Source organism: Procambarus clarkii, chromosome 29, assembly GCF_040958095.1.
Source record: "Procambarus clarkii isolate CNS0578487 chromosome 29, FALCON_Pclarkii_2.0, whole genome shotgun sequence".
Lineage (NCBI taxonomy): Eukaryota > Metazoa > Arthropoda > Malacostraca > Decapoda > Cambaridae > Procambarus > Procambarus clarkii.
In genome coordinates this window covers 10,937,474-10,960,165 of record NC_091178.1, presented here as the reverse complement: position 1 = coordinate 10,960,165, position 22,692 = coordinate 10,937,474, and the positions used below count along the sequence as shown (strand labels likewise).

General features: G+C 35.0%; 1 protein-coding gene across 8 annotated transcripts in view; it reads left to right on the top strand.

Annotated features, from left to right (window-relative positions):
* The window catches only part of Galphao (G protein alpha o subunit), a 268,246-nt gene extending 246,235 nt beyond the window's left edge, over positions 1–22,011 (top strand). For 5 of the 8 annotated variants that reach the window (XM_045753458.2, XM_069333485.1, XM_045753454.2 and 2 more), the window contains 3 exons: positions 2,804–2,933; positions 6,760–6,913; positions 13,888–15,928. In XM_045753458.2, coding sequence (XP_045609414.1) covers positions 2,804–2,933; positions 6,760–6,913; positions 13,888–14,075 — 472 coding nt within the window. In that variant the 3' untranslated portion in view covers positions 14,076–15,928. Of the gene's footprint in view, positions 1–2,803; positions 2,934–6,759; positions 6,914–13,887; positions 15,929–17,890; positions 18,021–18,854; positions 19,009–20,447 lie in introns of those variants that run through there. The other 3 variants (XM_045753457.2, XM_045753453.2, XM_045753452.2) reach the window with 2 other exon arrangements.
* The last annotated feature ends 681 nt before the right edge of the window (positions 22,012–22,692 follow it).

Genomic DNA, 22,692 nt, shown 5'->3' with positions numbered 1-22,692 from the left:
TATTCTGCATTTGGTTTAGGACAAGTGCTGTGCCTGTGGTGTCTCTTCATTCCTACAAAATTTGTCACGATATTTGGAAGCTTCCAGTAGTTTTAGATTGCACTACCCTCTTATTTAAATATTCCATCCGTCTACCATTCTGTGTGAAGAAGTTTCACTTTTTTTCACACTTTTTTCTTGGCTTACATCTACAACCTGTTGTTATTCATGTTGTGGATTTTAAGAACAAAAAGGGCATAGTTTCAAGCAAAGAAAGTGCTAATCAATTTTTTTTAATTGTTTGCATAAGAGTGATGAACAGATGAATTCAAATGAGGCTAGTGTACTTCATACCAAAGTCAGAAGCTTAAAAACTTACACTACATGACAAAGTTTATTGGGAAAATATGACACCACACACAACTTTTGTCCTCTATAAGGTAGTTACACATTGGAAGATAGTTATAATCAAAGTTCCACAAGACTCGGTACAAGTGCATGTATACATGCTTATGTTTAAATGTGATAACATGGGTATGATATACTAACCCACAAGAGTTCACACATGCAGTTTCATGTATATTTAAGTGTTATTTGTTTTAAGTGAATGTATGTGGGTGAATTAATGTTAAGCTCACAAAGTGCATCCAGTTACTAAGGGTTCGTGTATTACCATATGATGCAATTTAATTTAGAAGAAAGTCGTTTGTAATAGGAGGAAACAGTTAATCATGCTCTTCAGCAAACCTCATCCCTAAGAATATATGAAGGATAACATAATTCTCTGCAGTATTTAAATGCAATTAGACATGTTGCAGAAGAGGAAACTTGGCAGAAGTTTGATAAAATGATCTTCCCAGAAATATTATTTGCCTGCCCTTACATGGTTCATCCTTAGCTTTTTTTTCATCAAACCTGTCATGGGAGCTGGAAGATAGTGGGAAGGGCTTTTTGAGATCAGTATTAGGCTTTAAACTAGTAATTAGTGTAGTTACAAAATAAGAGCTATGCTCATGGTGTCTCGTCTTTCCAGCACTCTGTCATATAACACTTTGAAATTACTGACGGTTTTGGCCTTTATCCCCTTCTCACCTAACTTGTTCCAACCTTCTACCAATCTGTTTGTGAAAGTGAATTTTCTTGTATTTCTTTGGCAGCTTTTAGTTTAAATCTATGACCTCTTGTTCTTGAAGTTCCAGGTCTCGGGAATTCTTCCCTATCAATTTTATCGATTCCTGTTACTATTTTGTACGTAGTGATCATGTCACCTCTTTTTCTTGTCTTCTAGTTTTGGCATATTTAATGCCTCTAACTTCTAGACTGCATCCTAGTGTTGCAGTCTATGCGTTTTTGTGTAAGACATGTTTACATCGGTTTTTACAGTATGTAACCCAGTTTTGAAAGAATAATGTAAAATATGGAACTATAGTTGACAATGTTAGCTATTTAAGGATACTGTACAGTATATGAATTCAATTCTGTAATAACTTGAGTCCTACAATAATCTTGGCAATTAAGAGTACAGTAATTTAGGTCATGTTAGTTAATTGAACAAGCAGAAAGACTTCTTTGTCATATTGAATTTTTGTTTATTAAAGGAAGACGAGTTCAATAAATATTAGATTTTGCAAAATCTAATATGTATTGAGAATATTTATTAAGAATTGGGTCAATGTTTTATGTTATATACAAGTTAGGTAATAAAAATAAAGAATTTGGCTCACAAAGGTAATATTTTTCTAATTACAGTAAGTTCATTAAGCCTGAAATTACACAGGTTACATACCATTTGCTAATTCATGCTGAGTAAAGATGGTTTGAATTGTTTAGATATATTGAGCTGATCTGATTTTTTTTTCTTACAAGCTATCAAGTATTTTCATATTGATGTACTGTACCTCATACAGTACAGGAATAATAAGAGCATGTGCTCCTAAAGAATACAGTAGAGAATAACAAGATCACCTGCTCTGAAGAAATACAATACAGGAATAAGGAGCAATTGTTCCTAAGAAGTACAGTACAGGAATAACAAAAGCACTTGCTCCTAAGAAATCAGTTGAACACCAAGATTGAAATTTTTTTTAACTTTCGTTGAGTATACTGTAGTATAGCATCAAAAATATTACTGTCTCATTATGTAGCAAAATGTTCTGATAAAGTGCTTTATCATCATACAGAAATTTATGAATGTGTTGTCAGATTTAGACAACATAATAATATGCTGTAATTTTAATAATAAATCACATCCTTAGAAGGTCAAGGATAAAATATACATGAAATTTACACAGCTACAGATGCTTTTAGAATGGTGAAGGATTACATGAACTCGACAAACCCTTCACCATTAAGAGTCTTTCATCAAGTGTAAATTTTTGAGAAGGAGAATACTGCAATAATAAACTTCTTTATTCATGATTTATTTCTAGCGGCTGTCATTATTAAAATGAATAAATTATTTAAATACATTCTATGAACTTTAAAGTGGTTATTGACTGCATATCATGCTAGTAAGGTATACAGTGTGCATGCTTCATTAACTAGGATTCAATGTTTACTTCATTATTGTAAATTTGTAAATATGTATAGAACTTGTATATTTTGCTAGTGTATACTGCAAGACCACTGTATATATGAAATATTTATTGATGAACATATTAGTATCTGTACCATAATAGTATAATTGCATTAATGGTTATTAATGCATTTCTTAAATAATATTTACTTTTAAGTGAAATTGGATACATTGTTTATTTAAACAAATGTTGCACTACCTTTTGAAATATTTAATGATTTTAGATATGTAATAAAAATTGACCTGCAGGTTGTTTGATGTAGGTGGGCAGCGATCAGAACGCAAAAAGTGGATACATTGTTTTGAAGATGTAACTGCTATCATCTTTTGCGTTGCCATGTCTGAATATGACCAAGTTCTTCATGAAGATGAAACCACGGTAAGTCAAACAGTATTGTACTTTTATGCTTATTTTATTTTTTATCTAATTCTTCAACAAATAAATCTCAGTATCCTATTTGCCTTATTATGAACATTTGTACATTGATTTTTTGGTTTTAAATTCTTACTAATAACTCCCAGATCCCTTTCACAATCTGGCTTCACAATCTCAACACCATCTAGCTTGTATCTTGTAACTCTATCATCATTACCTTGCCTCAAAACTTTACATTTATCAGCATTAAACTGCATCTGCCAATCTTTTGACCATTTCAAAACCCTATTTAGATCGTGTCGTCTTGAAGTGATAGCAAGTCTTTTTTTAGTGTTTATTTCCCCTCCTGATTTTTGTATCATTGGCAAATTTGCAAATATTGCTGGTCAAACCTGAATCATTTGAATAACAGAAGTTCCATGAGCCTTGAGGCACTCCACTTGCAACATTTTCCCACTCTGACTTAATCCCATTTATACTAACTCTGTTTCCTTTGGTATAGCCATGCTCTAATCCATCTTAATATAGCACCCCCAATTCCATGAGCCTCTATCTTTTTTATCAATCTTTCATGTGGCACTGTATCAAAAGCTTTGCTGAAGTCAAGATACACAACATCACAAACTTTCCAACTATCAACTGCCTCAACTATGCTGGAATAAAATGATAGCAAATTTGTTAAACATGAATGGCCATTAGTAAAACCATATTATGAATCATATATTAATTTGTTTTTCAAAATGAAGTTGAATGGTATTTGCAGTTATTGATTCAAGTAACTTTCCCACAATAGACGTTAAGCTAATGGCCGATAGTTTGATGCAAGGGATCTATCTCATTTCTTGAAAATTGGTACCACATTAGCAACCTCTCACGACTCTGGCATTCTGCCCGACTCTAATGATTTATTAAATATGGTAGACAATGGCTCGCAAAGCTCCTCTTTGCATTCTTTAAGCACCCTAGCAAACACTTCGTCTGGCCCTGGGGATTTGTTTAGCTTGAATTTCGCAATTTGTTTAATAACATCCTCCCTGGTAACTGCTAAACTAGTCAACCTGTCCTCTTTCCCACCCACATAGATTTTTTTGGCTGAAGGCATAATGTTCAGTTCCTCTTTAGGAAATACAGAGCTAAAATATTTATTAAAAATACTACTCATCTCTTTGTCATTATCAGTTATCTGACCTATCTTGGTTTTTAATGACTCTATCATTTCCCTAATCTTTGTTTGATATTACTGAAAAAACCCTTTAGGATTTGTCTTTGCCTGCCCTGTTATGCAAACTTCATAGTTTTTTTGGCCGTCATCTCTCTTTTTTTTTTTAACATTTCTAACCAGTTGGACGAATTCTTGTTCTAAACTGATGTCCACAGTCTTAATCCTTTTGTACCATGCTCTTTCTACCTATAAGGTTCTTCAGATCCTTTGTTATCCATTTCAGGTCATTATTATTTGATCTATTCATTTTGTATGGTATACAGGTACTATGTTCTGTGCTTTGTTTATTCCACTAAAATTAAAGTCACCCATGACACACATACTGTTTGACCTAGATATTTCATCCTACAGATGCTTTGCTTCCATTTTGTCTAAGTTTGGTGGCCTGTATATAACTCCTATTATAAGATTTTTAGCTTTTTCATTTAATTCTTGCCAAATAGTTTGTGTGGCTAAGTTTTGATTCCCTCTTTGAGACTACATTTCAAATTTTCCCTAATATATATAATATGGCTACTTCCTCTCCTCGTCTAATATATCTGTGTGAAATATTTTAAATCTGTTTATTTGATATTCAGCTAATAGTTCTCTGTTGTCTACAGTCATCCATGTTTTTCTACATTTATTACTGTTCGCATAATATACCTTAAGTGTGTTGTTATTTTGAGGCCATTCTCCTTCCCTGTTCATTTTGCCATTTTTTCCCTCCACCAACACATACTTTTATTGCCTCCTTTCTCCATATCAATTCCCATACCACTGTCTACTAACAGTTTAAACCCAAACAAACCCCCTCCAACCACAGGTTCCAATAAGTTGGGAACAGCAACAACCCCAGCTCTAGATAAATACACCTTATCCTAAGCATGCATGCATGTCATTCCATCCACAGAAAGTGTTCCTAGTTATCAATGAATGATATTGCATTTGATTTACAATATTTGTCCAGTCAGCAATGGACACAAAGTGCTCATGACAACCATTCATTTCCAGCTCCCTTTCTTGGAAAAAAGCCACATATGATTGTGATTCCTCCCTTACTCCTGACTAATTCTATGGCTGTCTTAAACCTCTGTATCAGTGCCTCGCTCCTAACTCGTCCTACATCATTTCCACCAGCACTGATACAAATAATTGGTTTGTTCCCATTTCCAGCCATATCATTCATGTTTACTATATCACCAATTTTTGCTCCCAGATAGCAAACCCATAACTTGTTCCCCCTATCTCTGGCACAAAAAACTCTATCCAAATACCTCACCTGGGAACCTTCCACAACAAAAATTCACTTAGCTACTTCCTTTACTTTGTGTGCACCTTGAGGGACCTGCGTTCCCTTTGTTGCCTTGCCTTTGGAACAAACTGCAGTCTCCCTACATCACTCGTCTTCCAGCACAGCGAATGGTTGGAAGTCTTTGATGTCTGTAGGCGGCTTTGTCAGTGTTTTCTTAAGACCCCTGTCCTTTATGACATTCCAAGACAGACTTTCTACTGCTGCTCTCCTCATTTGCTTCCTCTTGACTTTGTTTCATCTGTTGTAGCTCCTCTCACAGGGAATCTAACTCTGACCTCAGAGCTCCACATAGCTCCCTCACTAGCACTAGTTCACTCACTACACCTTCCATTTCAGAAGACAATTGGCGCTCCAGCTAACACACCCTCGCACTGTGACTGACTGCACCTAACTGGACTGAAAAATATGGTCCCTCACTTTTTCCATCTCTTATCAAACTCACTGTACATACTGCTTATGCTGATGTACTGGTGCTGCATAGGTACTCATTGTCCTGCCTGCCTGCTGGTCAGGCTTGGCAGCATTTTAATTTTGTGTTAGCCCTTTTGTTGTGCTGGACAACAATACCTCCTCCTTGCTTAATACCTCCAAGCCAGTGCTGAACTTGGAGCTCTGAGATATCTCAAGACTTATTGGGCATTTTATAATCAAGTTATGATAAGGTTTTCTGGCTCACCCAGGAATTGACGTTTCATTACATTCAACGCTGGCCTTTTGACACCTTCGTTTCCTTAGCTTAAATGTATGGTCTCTTGTTCTTATAGATTAAAATATTTCTGCTTGTCAATTGTTGATTCCTGTGTTCCTTAATTTTTCCCTCGCTTCTCTTACAGAATCAAGGTAACAAATTAGTGAAGATAATTTTGAGTGCTTAACTTTTACAACACCTGTACCTGCCGAAGGTTCTCGATCTGTTACACTGTATTATTATTTTTAATATTAATGTATGCAGATTATGTATACTGTAGTGTATTTTTGTGTTACATCTAAGGTAATTCATTATTCATACACATGTAAAGTTTCCTGTTTAAGATAAATAAGGTTATATACCTGTATATACATTATTGTTCTTTCATAATGTTGTTAAAATTATAGTTTAGCAGAGACAGTACAAGTTATGTACATAAGTATTTCCAGGGGTGTGAAGCTTAACTCTGGATAATGCTACTGTACTTTGCTAATGAAAGCACTGAAAGATAAGCTAAATTTGTTATGGTTGTTCTGCAAATCTATAGCATATTTTTCTTTGATTCCTATCCATAAAATCAATCCTTTGAGACCCCCTTTAATACTGTAATTTTTTTTTTTTTCAGAATCGCATGCAAGAGTCATTAAAACTATTTGATTCCATCTGCAATAATAAGTGGTTCACCGAAACGTCAATTATTCTTTTCCTTAATAAGAAAGATTTGTTTGAAGAGAAAATTAAGAAGAGTCCACTCACCATATGTTTTCCAGAGTATTCAGGTATTGTATCTCTCGTCATGTTTGTGTAATCGAATCTCCTGACATTTATCTTAAAATTTTATCCTCAGATTCTCTGATACAACAGACACATGTTTTCATGTTTTTGTGTCTGTGGTTTTTGTTAATCCTGTCAACACTACTTATTTTCACTGGATCATAAACAAGTATTCATGTATACAGTGGTACCTTCGTTTTCGAATTTAGTCCATTCCCAGAGATGGATTGAAAATTAAAAATTTGAAAACCGAAACAAATTATCCCATAAGAAATAATTTAAATTTAATTCATCCGTTCCACACCCCCTAAAATATTAACTTAAAAATACATTTAATACATACTGCTACTTATATTTTGTACTTCAATATGTTCAAGTATATCTTACCTTTATTGTGGACTCTTGTTGGCATATGGAAGACAATGAGGAAGGGGGAGGAGGATTAGGAGGAGGAGGAGGAGGAAGAGGGGTGTTAGTGTTTGGAAGGGGAGTCCTCTTTCATTATAACAGCAGTGATGACATTTCTGGAGTACTCTCTCTCTCTCACGTTTTGTAGGCATACCACCATAGGACCTGGTTGTGACTCACTGCTTGCTTGTCTTACTAAGAATCTGTCAATAGACACTTGTTTTTCCCCACATTTAACACTTCTCTGTAATGAGACATTACATTGTCTCACTATGAATGATCTTTTGTTTATTCTCATCCTCAAAACTATTTTCTTAGGTTGAACTTTACCACTGACTTTCTTGGAACCCATGGCGTGATATATAATAACTTTTATGTTCAGAAATCAAAAAGCACAAAAACAGTGAAATTCTCCATAAAAAGTTCAAGTGCAGTCGTCACTAGGCAGGAGACACTGGTAAACTGAAGTGTGCCACGCACTCAATCGGCCCATACGTGTATCAACAAACTCGAGCACTGAGGCAAACGTCAAGCACCGAGTCAAATATTTTGAAGAAATTGAGCTTGAGAACCAAAAAATTTGCAAAGTGGGGCATTCGTTAACAGAGGTTCCACTGTAATTTGAGGCAAGTTTAAAGTTGGAAAGCGACACATTCGCTCCTCATGCAATATTCTGTTTGTTCCTTTAGTGACAGTTTGCTATCCAAAACCACCCAATGATCTCGTTCTTTATTAGTTCTTTAATTCCTCTCCATATGATTTGTGTGTGGTAAATTTTCTCTGATTTCACATTCCATAACATAGCAGTTATTCACATTGAATTCCATTTGCCACATGTCGCTCCAAGCACTTTTTTTTTTATCTAGATCCATTTGAAGGGCATGATGATCATCTGCATCTCCTATCTTCCCCAGTATCTTAACATCATCCGCAAACATGTTCACAATTTAGTATTCCTTCTGGTATATTGTTTGTCAACGATGAACATTACTGGTGCAAGAACTGAACCCTGTGGTACTCCACTAGTAACACACCTCCAATCAGGTGCATTGCCTCTGATTACTGCCTTCATCTGTCAGTTAGAAATTTTTTTATCCATGTCAGAAGTCTCCTTGTCACCCATCCAGTATGTTCCAGTGTTTTTGTAGCTAGGCAGTTTCTGACAAACTTCTTTAGGAATTTGGGCTCTCTTTTGGTCTCATTTTATTGCATTTAGGGCAGTTTGCCCATATGCTTGTAGTGAGCCAAGGGAATATTGCAAGGACCCTTGTCCCTGGAAGGCAATGAATGTCTTTTAAGATACAAGGCATAGACTAAGTTTGGCAATTAATGGCCTGTTCATGAGCTTTGAGAACCACTGAAGCAGAACTTAGAATTGGGCTTTTCTTTATACAGCAAAATTTGTTGCATTTCCTGTGGAAGTCTGGGTGATGTACTGTAAATAAGTAGTGTGTAAAATAAATTATTATTTTTTCACCAGTTTTAATTATAGAATTGATTAAAATAACTGTAATTTGAATTAGTAAGCTCTTTAATTTTATTCATACATCTCCATATGCTTTCAAAATATTGTACCTTTTCATAATTTTTTCAAATTACACTGTATTGGCAAAAGAAATGAAGGTGATGAGAATGAAAAACACATATAATATTACTTGCTTCTTGAGAGATACAATACCCCTGCTCCCCCTCAACACATGTAATATTACTTGCTTCTTGAGAGATACAATACCCCTGCTCCCCCTCAACACATGTAATATTACTTGCTTCTTGAGAGATACAATACTCCTGCTCCCCCTCAACACATACAATATTACTTGCTTCTTGAGAGATACAATACTCCTGCTCCCCCTCAACACATACAATATTACTTGCTTCTTGAGAGATACAATACTCCTGCTCCCCCTCAACACATACAATACTACATGGTAATGAGACTAAAGCCCACAGGTAGTTATTGGCCTTTCAATTTCATCCCTGTAATTAATTTCCATTCAGCAGTTTAAAGTACAGTAAACATTATTATTTATGAATTTTCAAGATTGATTAATTTTAAAATGCAGTACTTAAAGATGTTCATATTTTTCAAAACATATTACTTACGAAATTATAGTTTTCCCATTACATTATATATGAATTAACTTTTTTTTTTTTTTTTTTAGCTATAGCTAATATAGAAATTTTATCAAACTGATCCTAACACTACTTGGTCGGTAATTTGTTCTTTATATAATATTAATTGGAATAAACCAATTTGAAAAGGAATATTTGAAATTAATGAAAATCACTCTGGTTGCTAAGATAACTGGGCCTTTTGTACTAGGCCAAGTAGTGCGGTTCTGGCTATTAGACATGACATGCACGTGTGTGTGTATGTATGTATACACAAATTAATACATAAATAAAATTTTGTTCCTAATACACCAGTTACCTATCAAAATGAGTTTTCTGAAATTATATATTTTTTCTAAATTTATTTCTTTTGGAATGATAAGGCTTTCTGTTATACAGTATATGATTTTAATTTTTTGAATTAAAATTAACAGAAATTTGACCTAACCTAACCCACCCTAACTGTAACCCTGCCCTGCCCTTCCCTGCCCTAACCTACCCTAACCTACCCTAACCTACCCTAACCTACCCTAACCCACCCTAACCCACCCTAACCCACCCTAACCCTTCCCTGCCCTAACACTAACTCTGCCCTGCCCTGCCCTAACACTAACTCTGCCCTGCCCTGCCCTAACCCTAAAACTACCCTATCTTATCCTAACCTAATTAAGTCAGTAATTCATTTTCTTAATGTAATCATATTAATTCAAATTAACCAAGTTTAAAAGAAATATTTGAAAATAATGAAAATTACTCTGCCTGTTATGCAAATCAGGCCATACTAGGCCAAGTAGTGCATTCTGGCTATTAGGTAAGACTTGTATTACATATTTTACGTGAACTCATCTAGTTGTACTCACTTAGTTGTGCCTTTGGGGGTTGAGCTCTGGCTTTTTGGTCCTGCCTCTCAACTGTCAATCAACTGGTGTACAGATTCCTGAAAAAACCTGTGTAATAACCCAAGTGATTACACACAAAGCATTATTGGCAAGGGTACATCCGATTCTACATGTGATTTCTGTGTGTAACACTAAGCATATACCTTATTTGCCGGTGTATAAGATGTGCCCTTGCCTAAGATGCACCCTTATTTTACAAGGATATTTTGTGGAAATTTTTTTTTTTTTAGTATGTTTCATCATATATTTATTAAACCGTTTTAAAATGGTTTTGTAGGAAAACATATAGGATTCTGTGCATAAAATACAATATTAGTACAGTATACTAGAATACAGTACAGGTACTGCATTGCTATACAGGATGTGAAACTTGTATTTCTAGGTGTAATGTTTTGTTTTACCGCGACAGTAAAACAGGGCGACACACCATCGCAGTGCTCTAGTTTTGTTGTCATCCACTCGTTGAAAATGGCTGACAGGTAGTTGAAAGTTTAACATTCCTTTAAAATTTCTAGGAACATTTTTCATTTAGATATTGAACAAATGTTTGTTAAAGGTAACACCGTCGTTTAATAATGTAAGAGAGATATCAGATGTGGGTTATGTATGCTGGGTAAGGAGGTAAGCGAGATGATGTGACTTTCCTTCATAACTGCCAATGTATTGTAAGCAATTTTTTTGTAAGTTTGTGATAACAGACGGTGATACTTGGGCTTTTTTCAATATTTTGTTATTAGCAATGATTTTTGTGCTTAGCGAACTTGCCCAGTATGCTTCTCTGGTCCCCTAGCCTACAGCGCTCAGTCTCCCATCCATAATACGGCTGCATTAGAAGCAGGGCCATTTTTTATACATTTAAAAATAAAAAAAGCATGTCTTATACGCAGGCAAATACGGTAATATACAGTAATGTCGTACCTAATAGCCAGAGTGTGTGTGTGTGTTTATTTGAATATAATTATATTTTGATACAATAATATTAGTATATCTACATGCCTTATCCAGAAAACAGCAAGTATCGTAATAATCATTCCATGGCACTTCACCCAGATGGTTTCCGACATTCTCTAATTTTGATAAATATACTGTCTTTATAGATCTCGGTGAGAGAAACTGAATAACGTTTGTTTCACATGGGTAGCTAAAACTGTTCCAGATACACACGACCTTGAATTTTGCAAAAAGAGTAAATTTTCCAGAGGTCACCGTATTTCAAGAGGATGTATCTCAGCGCCATTGATACATACAGAGTGCATTCAAAGGTCATATTAAAGCTATTAAGTGACCCTCCAACTTCTATTCTGTTCATAATTTTAGATCAGGGTTCAACTAAAAAAGTTGACCTTTAACCTTTGACCTTGGAAAGGTCATTTGACATCGACATGGATTTTTCCCAAAATCAAACTATTAATTTATATGAATGCTTATGTCAGTATATAAGAAAAAATTTCTGGGGTATTCCTTTAGATTAGAAACTCATTCATTTTAATGGACCTATCCTTAGTTGTTAGTTGAAAACTTTGAATACTGTATATACCAAACATTAAGAGAGCCATAACTCTGGAACCATTTGAATTTACTGTACTTGAATTTACACGAGGGCTCTAACACACTAGTGGCCTCGACAAAGATAGGAAGCGGATGGCTTATCAAAGGTCCCCCCCCCCCTCCTCATTTGTTTGATGATTTTTTCAAATTGATTTAAAAATTTTAGTTTTGCCATTTACAGCTTTGGTGGGCAGGCAGTTCCATGCATTTATAATCCTGTGGATAAAAATGCATCTGTTTTCATTCCTACACCATGGCTTGTGAGCTTGAAACCTTTGCTCCTTGTTTGTTACATCTGACCTCTTTGAAGTTGTCTGGATCAACATCCCCCAAGTTGTTCAGCATTTGTTTGTGAGACCCCCCCCCCCCATCGTTGGGGGCTGCAACGACGAACGATGTGGTGGTGGGGTGTGACATTTGCTTGTATCCTTAGGACAGTGCCTTCCTTGACAGTGCCACATACACCGGTGTTGTGGTCAAGGAGGAATCTGGTCAACAAAGGGCTGGTATAGTAGTTGTCCATGAATAGTATATGCGCCTTGTTCAGCAACGGTTCCATTAGTATTTTGACGACACTGCCAGAGAACCCGTGTGGATCTTGACCTGGTATGTCAACGTCTATACCTGAATACAGTATCATGTCCATGACAATACCAGTTTTGCAGTCACAAAGCACGAAAAACTTGAGTCCAAACCGGTACCGCTTTGATGGGATGTACTGCTTGAATGCCAGTTGCCCTTTGAAGAGGACTTCAAGGGAAGTTCAAGGGTTTTGCTGGGGCAGCAAAACCCCGCCTAGTAACACCATCGCTGCTTGTACTCGGTTCATCAACACTGCTTGTATCAGAGCCTATGTCACTGAAGCCCGAGAATGATTCATCACATGTACTATCGCTAAATAAACTCTCATCAGAGGACATACATGGTGGTGATGACTCAAGCGGTGTTGACCCAGGATGGCGAGGCAGGCCGGGTGAGGCACGTGTACTGTACACACCCGCGACCTCCTCCATCTCATTCTCCCCCTCACTCGTGTCAGACCTCTGTGTTAGGTCTTTCTCTGGATCATAGTCTAAATCATCATGCATCGCACCATCATCATACAATATGTTGCGTATTTCCTTCTCAGAGAGTCGTTTTCCTTGACTGTGGCTGACCGTGCGGCGGGAGCTCATAGACGATGTGTCAGACATGGTTGCTTCCTTGAAACTGAGGCTCCCCACAGTCTTGGGGTATGCTGGAATTTTGTTTCAAAATTGCAGACGATCACTGGGGCCCCTCAGACATCCATTTCGTACCCACGTCACCACACGCCAGTTTTGAATTGTACGCTATAACTATAAGATCCTTGAGGCCCATTGCGCACCACCAGTCGAGCGCCTAAAGGCTCATTGTGCAGTGTAGAGATTAAGCAGCTTTGTTTAGTTAGCTTAAATCTATGACCTCTTGTTTTTGAAGTACCAGGTCTCAGGAATTTATCCCTATCAATTATATAGATTCCTGTTACTATTTTGTATATAGTAATCATATCACTTTTTTTTTTCTCCTTCTAGTTTGGCATATTTAATGCCTGTAACGTTTCCTTGTAGCTCTTATTCAATTCCAGGAGCCATTTAGTTTGCATCTTTTCAGTTTGTTGTGCCATAGGAGCTGAGATATGTCCTCTTCAAATAATGCATGACCTTGAAAAATTTACCGTTTTTTGCAAAATTTAAGGTTGTGTATCTCTAGAACCATTTTAACTACAATGTGAGACAAAAATCATTCAATTTCTCTTATCAAGAGAGATTTATTATTTGGTACAAGTATACCAAATTACAAAAATCAAAGAGGGTGTCAGAAAATTTGCCCAAAATCTGGGCGAAGTGACAAGGAATGATCCAATTATTGTCATTAAAAATACAAATAAAACCATTGAGATAATAGCATAATGTTGAAGCAAATTGTTGTTGAATTATATAATAATGTGATTAAAGCCAAACATAATATTAATTACAGTCTTGTAATTTCAGGAGCACAAGAATATGGTGAAGCAGCTGCTTATATCCAAGCCCAGTTTGAAGCCAAGAATAAATCGACATCAAAAGAGATCTACTGCCACATGACTTGTGCCACAGACACAAATAACATTCAGTTTGTATTTGATGCCGTAACGGATGTGATTATAGCAAACAACCTACGTGGGTGTGGCCTCTATTAAGCTGTGCCTCTCCACCTAGATGTGTTCAATGTAGGGAAATTTTGGTACAGTCGTGGTCTAGCCCCCTGCTCCAGGAAATGTTCTTGCCATGTTTAGCAAGGTAATGACATTGTCCGGGAGAATTTGCTAGTTGTACCATGCCCACTAATCTCCTCTGTTACTCATAATGGGTTGTATGCAGAGTGAGGTGCTAGCCTCATAGGTTGGGCCTGTTAAAGGTGTCGTTTTATCTTATACAAAGAAATTAGTGATGCGATTTTTAAAGTGATTAAAAATACATTATATCCAAATAATTCAGGATATGATTGTTATGGTTTTTATAACCAGTTACAGCAAAATTTAGAAAACTAAGACAGAATATTATTTGAAACTTTGGGAATCCTCTCCTGTCTTGTATATTAGCAACCATGTAATTTGTATTGCCAAATGAAGCCTTACAATTCTAGCTGTTTAATGCAAGTTGATTTATTGAACTTGAAGACGTTACATAAATGCAGAAAGCACAGGCACAAGTATGTGAAGTGGCTAGGTTCAATATTTTTCCTCCTCTTATAAGCTAATGGCTTACCAAGGAATATTCATAGAATCTTCAGCCTTGTGTATCACTGATAATCAGCGAGCCTTTTATTAGGAAAATTGCTTGGTATTTATCCACTACAGGTTTTTGTTTGAAGAAGCCCTGTGGATATAAGGAAGTTATAAGGAAGATCAGTTAATAGCCCAATATAATACTGTATGAAATATGGTTATAAGACTGATTTTGGTGGCTCAGAGCAGTCAGTGTCATTCTTTCTAGTCATATCTGTATTCTTAGTCATTTTTCACAAAAGTCAGTAATGTAACACAACAGGAGGTTGCATTTTGTAAGGCCCTGTTATACTGAATTACACAAATTAAAAAAATATATATATACTGTATATGATCTATATTATGCACATCAATGATTGCCTCTTATTTTATACGTGATTTCTGATATTAATAACAAATGATAGGTGGCTGGAAAATGAAGTGCTTAGACGTTCATTAGTGGGCCTTATGCATTTAACATTTCCATTAGTTGCACCCAAGAACAAAGCATTATCAGTTGCAAAATCATGCCATAGAAGAAAGCCATATCCATGAGTGATAACATTTTTCATTATTAGTGTCATTCATGAGTTTCAGTATCAACATTCTCCACAACATATTAGTTTGTTTTAATGTTGATAACACTTGATTGATTAAACAAAATTTCCCTAAATAATATTGGTTATGTATCTTCAGGGAGATACACAATATTGCAGTGATTGTTCATGTTATAACTAAGAATTATATTTCTTGTAGTAATCAGGAGCCAAGCTAAGATGTTCATATCACCTTCAAGAGCACATTTCAATGCCAGACTTTTACATATGAATCTACAAAGTTATAGAGCTCTTTAATATCTGTATATGATAACCAACTACTTAGTTTGGCTTTGTCTAAATGTTTAAGTTTAATTAATTCTTAGTGGATACAAAATTTGTAAAAGCATCTAGTAAAAAAAAAATGAGGTGGCAGTTCTATAATAGGGTCAACACACCAATGGGTGAAAGTTGTGTTATCATCATTACACATTTACAATAGTACTAATGATTATTTTTTAAGGATATATTACCTGATGAACATCTGAGGTCTTTTAAGGATAGATATAATAATATTTTATTAAAGATGAAGTGGCATTAAAGAGCCTTTACCGTGGCCGACGCTTGTATGCATTCCTCAGACTATTTATCTCCTGTACTGTGAAGGTAAGTAATCTTCCTCTTATACACACAAAATATTTTGAAAAAAAATATATCGCTTGACAAAAATCTTTGTGTAAATGAGAAAAATCTTGCAAAACCATTTAGAATTGGGACCACTGTTTTGCATATTTGAATACAGTACTTAGGCCACCTCCCAATTTCAGCAAGAATATTATTGGTTAAATGTAATGTTATGCCTACGTAGTAGTGAACATAACTCAATGGTGGTGTGAGATACTGATGTAATTGGTTAGTAATTAGAGAGCATTAAATATACACACACATTACTTATATATATATATATATATATATATATATATATATATATATATATATATATATATATATATATATATATATATATATATATATATATATATATATATATATACACAGTATATATATATACAGTATATATATATATATATATATATATATATACATATATATAAAATAAATATTATTATTACATACATATATATACATATAATATTATACACATACATACAGTACTGTACTGTACTTCAACTCTTAAGGAGACATTTCAGAGACAATATAGTTCTGTAAAAGTGATTTGACCTTGTCTTGTGAAAAGGAAAAAGTATTTTTAGAACTATACCAAACTCTGGTTGTCATTTAAGCCTTAAAGCTAAAATCCACCAAAAACTTGAGAGACTTGCACAGTATCTAAGAGGCTTGACAAGAGAAGGCACAGCTGAGGCCGAACTTCCTGGTGATGTTGTAGAAGAGGTTATTCACTTGCGTGCTGAGCTTGCCCCACTGCCAAAACTACATGTTCAGCTGCACCAGGGGGCTTTGCCTCATCCTATATTGCAACTCTCATTCCTTCTTCAAAATCTTTTAAGAAAAATTAGTGATGTTCTTTTAACCCACCTATTTATTTTTATCTTTATTTTATTATAACCTTTTTCCTCGTTCATAATTCAGTTACATGTTTTGTAAATTTTAATAAGTAGATACAGTGCATGACAATTTATTAGAGTTGGTTTGCATTATTTTCTGAAGGATTAATTAACCCAAATCCATGTAATGCCATTTGCTATTTTGAGCCATAGATATTGTTAATACTTTATGAAAGGAATTGAGATATATATTACAAGTGTTCAAGGCTCTATTTGGCAAATGCATTACTTTCCCCTTAATCACATGATAACAATCAGTCTAATAATAATGTTCATTGTTGTGAAAGTCCTTCAATTTTATGGTAACTTATTGATAGACTTGATAACTTCCCCCATAAGTATTTATAAATTTCTTGATATAAAAAAATTGTATGTGTGGTGTTAGGCTTGTTGGTGAGAGTGGAGAAAGTTAGCAACTCTTGTCGCTCCCGTAATTATTAGGTCAGGTATATTCCTCCTTAATCTTTGTTCTTACTGTTTAAGATTGTGGTACCAGTATTTGATAGAAATATATTTTGCACAAAGAGACAAAGATTGAAAAATCCCTCATGAACTATAGATTGCAATGCAGAGAAGGTTCCACAGGTGTCTAGAGTAGAGTGCATACCCCTGTGTAATATTGTCTGAATATTATTGATATTGTATATGGTATTAAAAGACCCATCCTCTCATGTATGGTGTAAGATTAACTGCTCACTTTTGTACAGTGTATTTGCTTCTCTAGTTAGTAATTTAATATTAATTATATTAATGCCATTTACATTTTAAGAAAAGGAGTAGATATTCATAATTGTCTACTCTAAGAGGTGTCTGTTGGCAAGTAACTGTGGATGTGTTGCTATCCCGGGGCAAGTGCCACGCAAGGAAAACTATTTTTATTTATGACTGAACATTGCTGAATAAATGTACATTTTATTTGGATGTCTTGAATTTTATTTCTAACCTTCATTTTTAAAATACTCCTGGTAAGGTGAGTTTTTTAAATTAAATTTAATACTTCAAATTAAGGTGTTACCATAATAGAAGTGTTATGTAATTCATGATAAATTGTTTTGGTATTAACTGTGGCAAGCAGCAACTTAATTGATGGGCATTTTTTAATTGATGTGCATTTTTTAATTGACAGACTGTTTGATGTTGGAGGACAGCGCTCGGAACGTAAAAAATGGATTCATTGTTTTGAGGATGTTACAGCCATCATCTTCTGTGTAGCCATGTCAGAATATGACCAAGTTTTACATGAGGATGAAACTACTGTAAGTTAATTAAAAATTTTATCCAGGGTCTTAAGACAGTAATCAGAGTAAACAATTTTAGTCCAGCCATATGCTTCTGCATTTAAATGTTTCAGGGAGGGGGGGGGGGAAGGGGAGGGGGGTGACATGCTTAAGCAATGAGCAATGTTAAACTACTATATGCATCTGCAGTACAACCTCAAAAATCCAAATTACACATGAATTTCACTTAACCTTTCCATAGTGCCAGTCAAACAGGAATAATTATGCCTTATCTGACCACACTGCATGAGTCAGAGGGATGATTTAGAGTACTGTACTGCACATGATTTAAATGCCCTGTGCAAACACGGGGCTCACATTAGGCCTCTAGTAAACAGATGCCATCTTGGGGAAAAAAAATTGTAGGCACCCCTCCTGGGTGCCCACAAAGAGGCCGAGTGAGGGCCTCATTATTGAGTTGGTGACCATGGGTAGTGCATACTGTACTGCTGCAGCTCACAGCACCATTGTGCAGCTTGTGCTCAGAGCATCACTTAATAATGACAAAATTAGCTGCAATTATTTACCTGATTTACCTTCACCTGAGGGCCACTAACACTATTGGCTTCGACAAGGACAGGAAGCTGGTGGTTTGTCCGAAGGTCCCTCCTCCCATTTGCCTTGATGAACTTTTCCAGGTGGAAAAGCATTTGTGGCTTCAGTGGGTAGGAGGTTCCATACGTTTATAACTCTGTGGGTGAAAAAGCATCTCCTGTTAGTTGATGAACATCACCGCAAGATGGTTTTAGTAGGATATTGTTCATGTGTGTTCTGATGCAAAATAAAATGTTTACAATAATGATATCTTTACAGAATCGAATGCAGGAGTCCTTGAAACTTTTTGATTCTATCTGCAACAACAAATGGTTTGGGGACACCTCTATCATCCTTTTTCTCAACAAGAAAGATTTATTTGAAGAAAAGATCAAGAGGTCACCGTTAACTATTTGCTTCCCTGAATATACTGGTAAGAAGTACTGAATCAAGGGGAAAAGTAATTACACTTAGATTTATTTGCCAGTAGGAATACTGTAGTATCATGGGGAAAGCACATAAAACAGTTACCTTCTTTCATTTGTGTCTAATCTTTCTCTTTCAAATTGCATTGGTGGTTGTCATCTCCACAATGATTACATTATTATTCCCCCAGTGGTGGTCTTTCTTCCCCTACATAATAACTTGTGTAACCCATCTTAAGTTACATGTACCTCTGTCTTTGTTTCTCCAGCTCTTTCCTTGTTTTCCAATTTCTAGTTTTCCACTCCTATATACAATGTACTTATTGCAGTAATTTTAACATTTGGACAGCAGCTATAGAAAAATGGTAATTTCTGCAATATATATCAATTTACTGGGTGGATGCACTCTGAAAGGTTACATGTGGGGTTTGTCAAGACAAGATGCCCGACTTTACCGACATTGAGGTATGCGAGACACAATTCCCGTGTTCTCCTCGTATGTTTTGCCGATTGTTTATCCCTTGTTTCTCTATTTACAAGAGTGCATGTTGAATAACTTGATAAATTACATAATTCACATAACACATGATAATGTCTCAATCAACATTGGTGTACCTGGTATACTTCATTACTACATAATGTAGTAGTGAAAAGCATACAGTATAAATAGCGCACAATGGTGTTGGGCTCTGGGCGATGACATGTGGCCTAATTGGCACTATATGGCAGAGAATAAAGACTGATACAAAGGCGTAAACCACCAATGTGCCACTCAAAAATGATGGCAGGCTCTTAGCACATGTAATGCATGATAGTGGTTCATCTGATGATTGGTTTATCTGGTATACCTCATTACAACAATTATGGAATTGTAAAAATAACATGAACATCAGTGTGTATATTGTAATTATGATGAAATTTTATGCAATGACAATGGCTGCATTCACCTAGTAACATTTATGATGATGACCACAATCACCTAGTAACATTTATGATAACCACAATCACCTAGTAACATCCATAAAGATGACCACAATCATCTAGTAACATGATAACCACAATCACCTAGTAACATGATGATGACCACATTTACCTAGTAACATTCATGATAACCACAATCACCCAGTAACATTCATGATGACCATAATCACCTGGTAACATTAATGATGATGACCACAATTAACTAATAACATTCGTGACAATAACCGTATCACACAGTAACGTCAGTTGTTGGTCTAAGGAAGCCTCAAAAAGTGGGATAGGTTTTCTTTCCTTGACAATTGGAAATGCAATGAATGAAATGTAAATTAATAAGCTTATAAAGTCCTATTGTATTAATATACAATTTGTGTATGTTCATAGTCATAAGGAAAAAATGATTAGAGTTTACAAAAGTTTCAAAGTAAGGCCAATATTAAGTAATTTACTCATGAGATTTTTTTTTCAGGGTCTATGGAATACACTGAAGCATCAGCATACATCCAAGCCCAATTTGAAGCAAAAAACAAATCGACAAACAAAGAAATTTATTGCCACATGACATGTGCTACTGATACCACTAACATCCAGTTTGTGTTTGATGCAGTGACAGATGTAATAATTGCTAACAATCTCCGTGGTTGTGGTTTGTACTGATGTGTTCATTGTGAGAATCATCCAGGATCTCTGAATTTGTGGCTATTTGTTGATTGTATTGGCTTCATAACTCCAGTTTAGGGTATTGTTTGGGGGAATAATATTTTGTAATTATTTTGAGCAAGATCAATGTTACTCTAGCACAGGTCGTGGTGAGCTAAGCTGAGTATGTAGGATCCATGTTTTTAAGAAATTAGGTTATTGAGCAAAAAGATACAAGGTGGACAAGTTTTTGCACATTTCTAATATTTTGATAAGGCCTATGTTCTATGTTTTAAATAGGAAAATAGGCTCTATTGAAACGCTGCAATGATTACTTGTAAACAGATCTTGTGACAGCTTTTATGCTGATAAAAGTAACAAATAAATTCATCGAATTTAACATTTGTTGAACTTCGGGTACGTTCTTACCCATCACATTTCCCACTTTGAAATGCTGTAATTTTTAATTTAAATGTTTAACAAAACTGATAATGTCAGCAGAAATTTAAATATTAAACAAATATAAATTTACATATTGTATTAGACATTAGACATATTTTTTAAATGATTGTTCATGAGAACCATGATAACATGGAAATTCTTTTAGTGTAAAATATACGTATACAAAAATAGAGTACTATATAGGTCTCATAATTGGCATTTGTACTCTAGATTTATTACATATAATGTAGTCCAATTGGTTAAGAATTCCATTTACAGTACATTTCTTGACTTTCTCTGTATAAAGTAGCATATCAAGTACTGTACAGTACATTTTACGAAGACCTTATGGTGAGATATCAATTTTTTTGACGACTTTTATGATGCAATTTTTCTGTGTAATGACAAATACTAACTCGAGCTCAAAGGGAGAAGCTAAAGATTTGCTGTTAGTCTTATCTGGATCTTGCAATTATCTATTGTTTTATCTGGATGTAACAATTATCTATTGTCTTATCTGGATCTTGCAATTATCTATTGTCTTATCTGGATCTAACAATTATCTATTGTCCTACCTGGATCTTACAATTATATATTGTTATATATATGTTTGGCTTATAAAATCATGAGCCTTATAAGTATATAATAAGTTTTAGCAAGTGCTAGTCATTGTTTTTAAATATTGAGACATAGTGTGACTAAAGAGAAATATCAAATTAAAAAACATTTATTGCCCAGTTTTAACCATAATAGTTACTGTACAGAAAAATGTACAATGTTTCAGTTGATATAGGCACCACATAATTAAATATTTTATGTTTTTTAATCTTTTCTTGGAAGATATGATTATAGATAATTGTAATTTTCGGGACAGACATACAAAGTGTGATAACAAATATTCAATATAATATAAGTATATACAGTAATAACAAAAATAAAGAAGCAAATACTCATATGTATTTAGAGTCAAACGACACGTTCTCTGTGTGCTCTTTATTCCATTCTCTGAGGTTATGAGTCCCCACATTTGCACAAGAAGTGGTACCCATATATGTATATGAAAATAATAACCAACTATTTTGAAAACACAAGGAAACGTCGGCTGAATATTTCGGCCCCAAACTGGGACCACTCATCAGCCGAAGAGGATCCCAGTTGGGGACTAAAATATTCAGTCAACGTTTCATTGTGTTTTTAAAATGGTGGGTTATTATGTTCATTGATTAGTGTGCTATTGCACTTCATTCTCATGCGTGTGTGTGCATATTTTCTTTCTTTATTTATTTATTTATATTTCATTGAAAAGAACAACAATTTTAGATTTATGATTCTGGCACGAATCTTTTTGATATTCCTTATTTTTTCCTTCACTGAAGCAGGAAGATTAAAAATTAACTCTCCAAAGTTCATTTTTACTTATTATTTGGGTCTGACGCCTAGTGATACGTTTCGTAAGGTATCACCTCACATTCTCAGACAAATTCTTCTGTGTTAGCACCTGATTATATCCTCTTATGGTGAGGTGGTAAGTGACATGTATGAATGATATATATGGGGGTATTAATGGGGTCTTATATAATGGGTACTAAATTAAGAGTGTGACATGTTGGCAGTTTGTTATTCTGGTTGCTTCC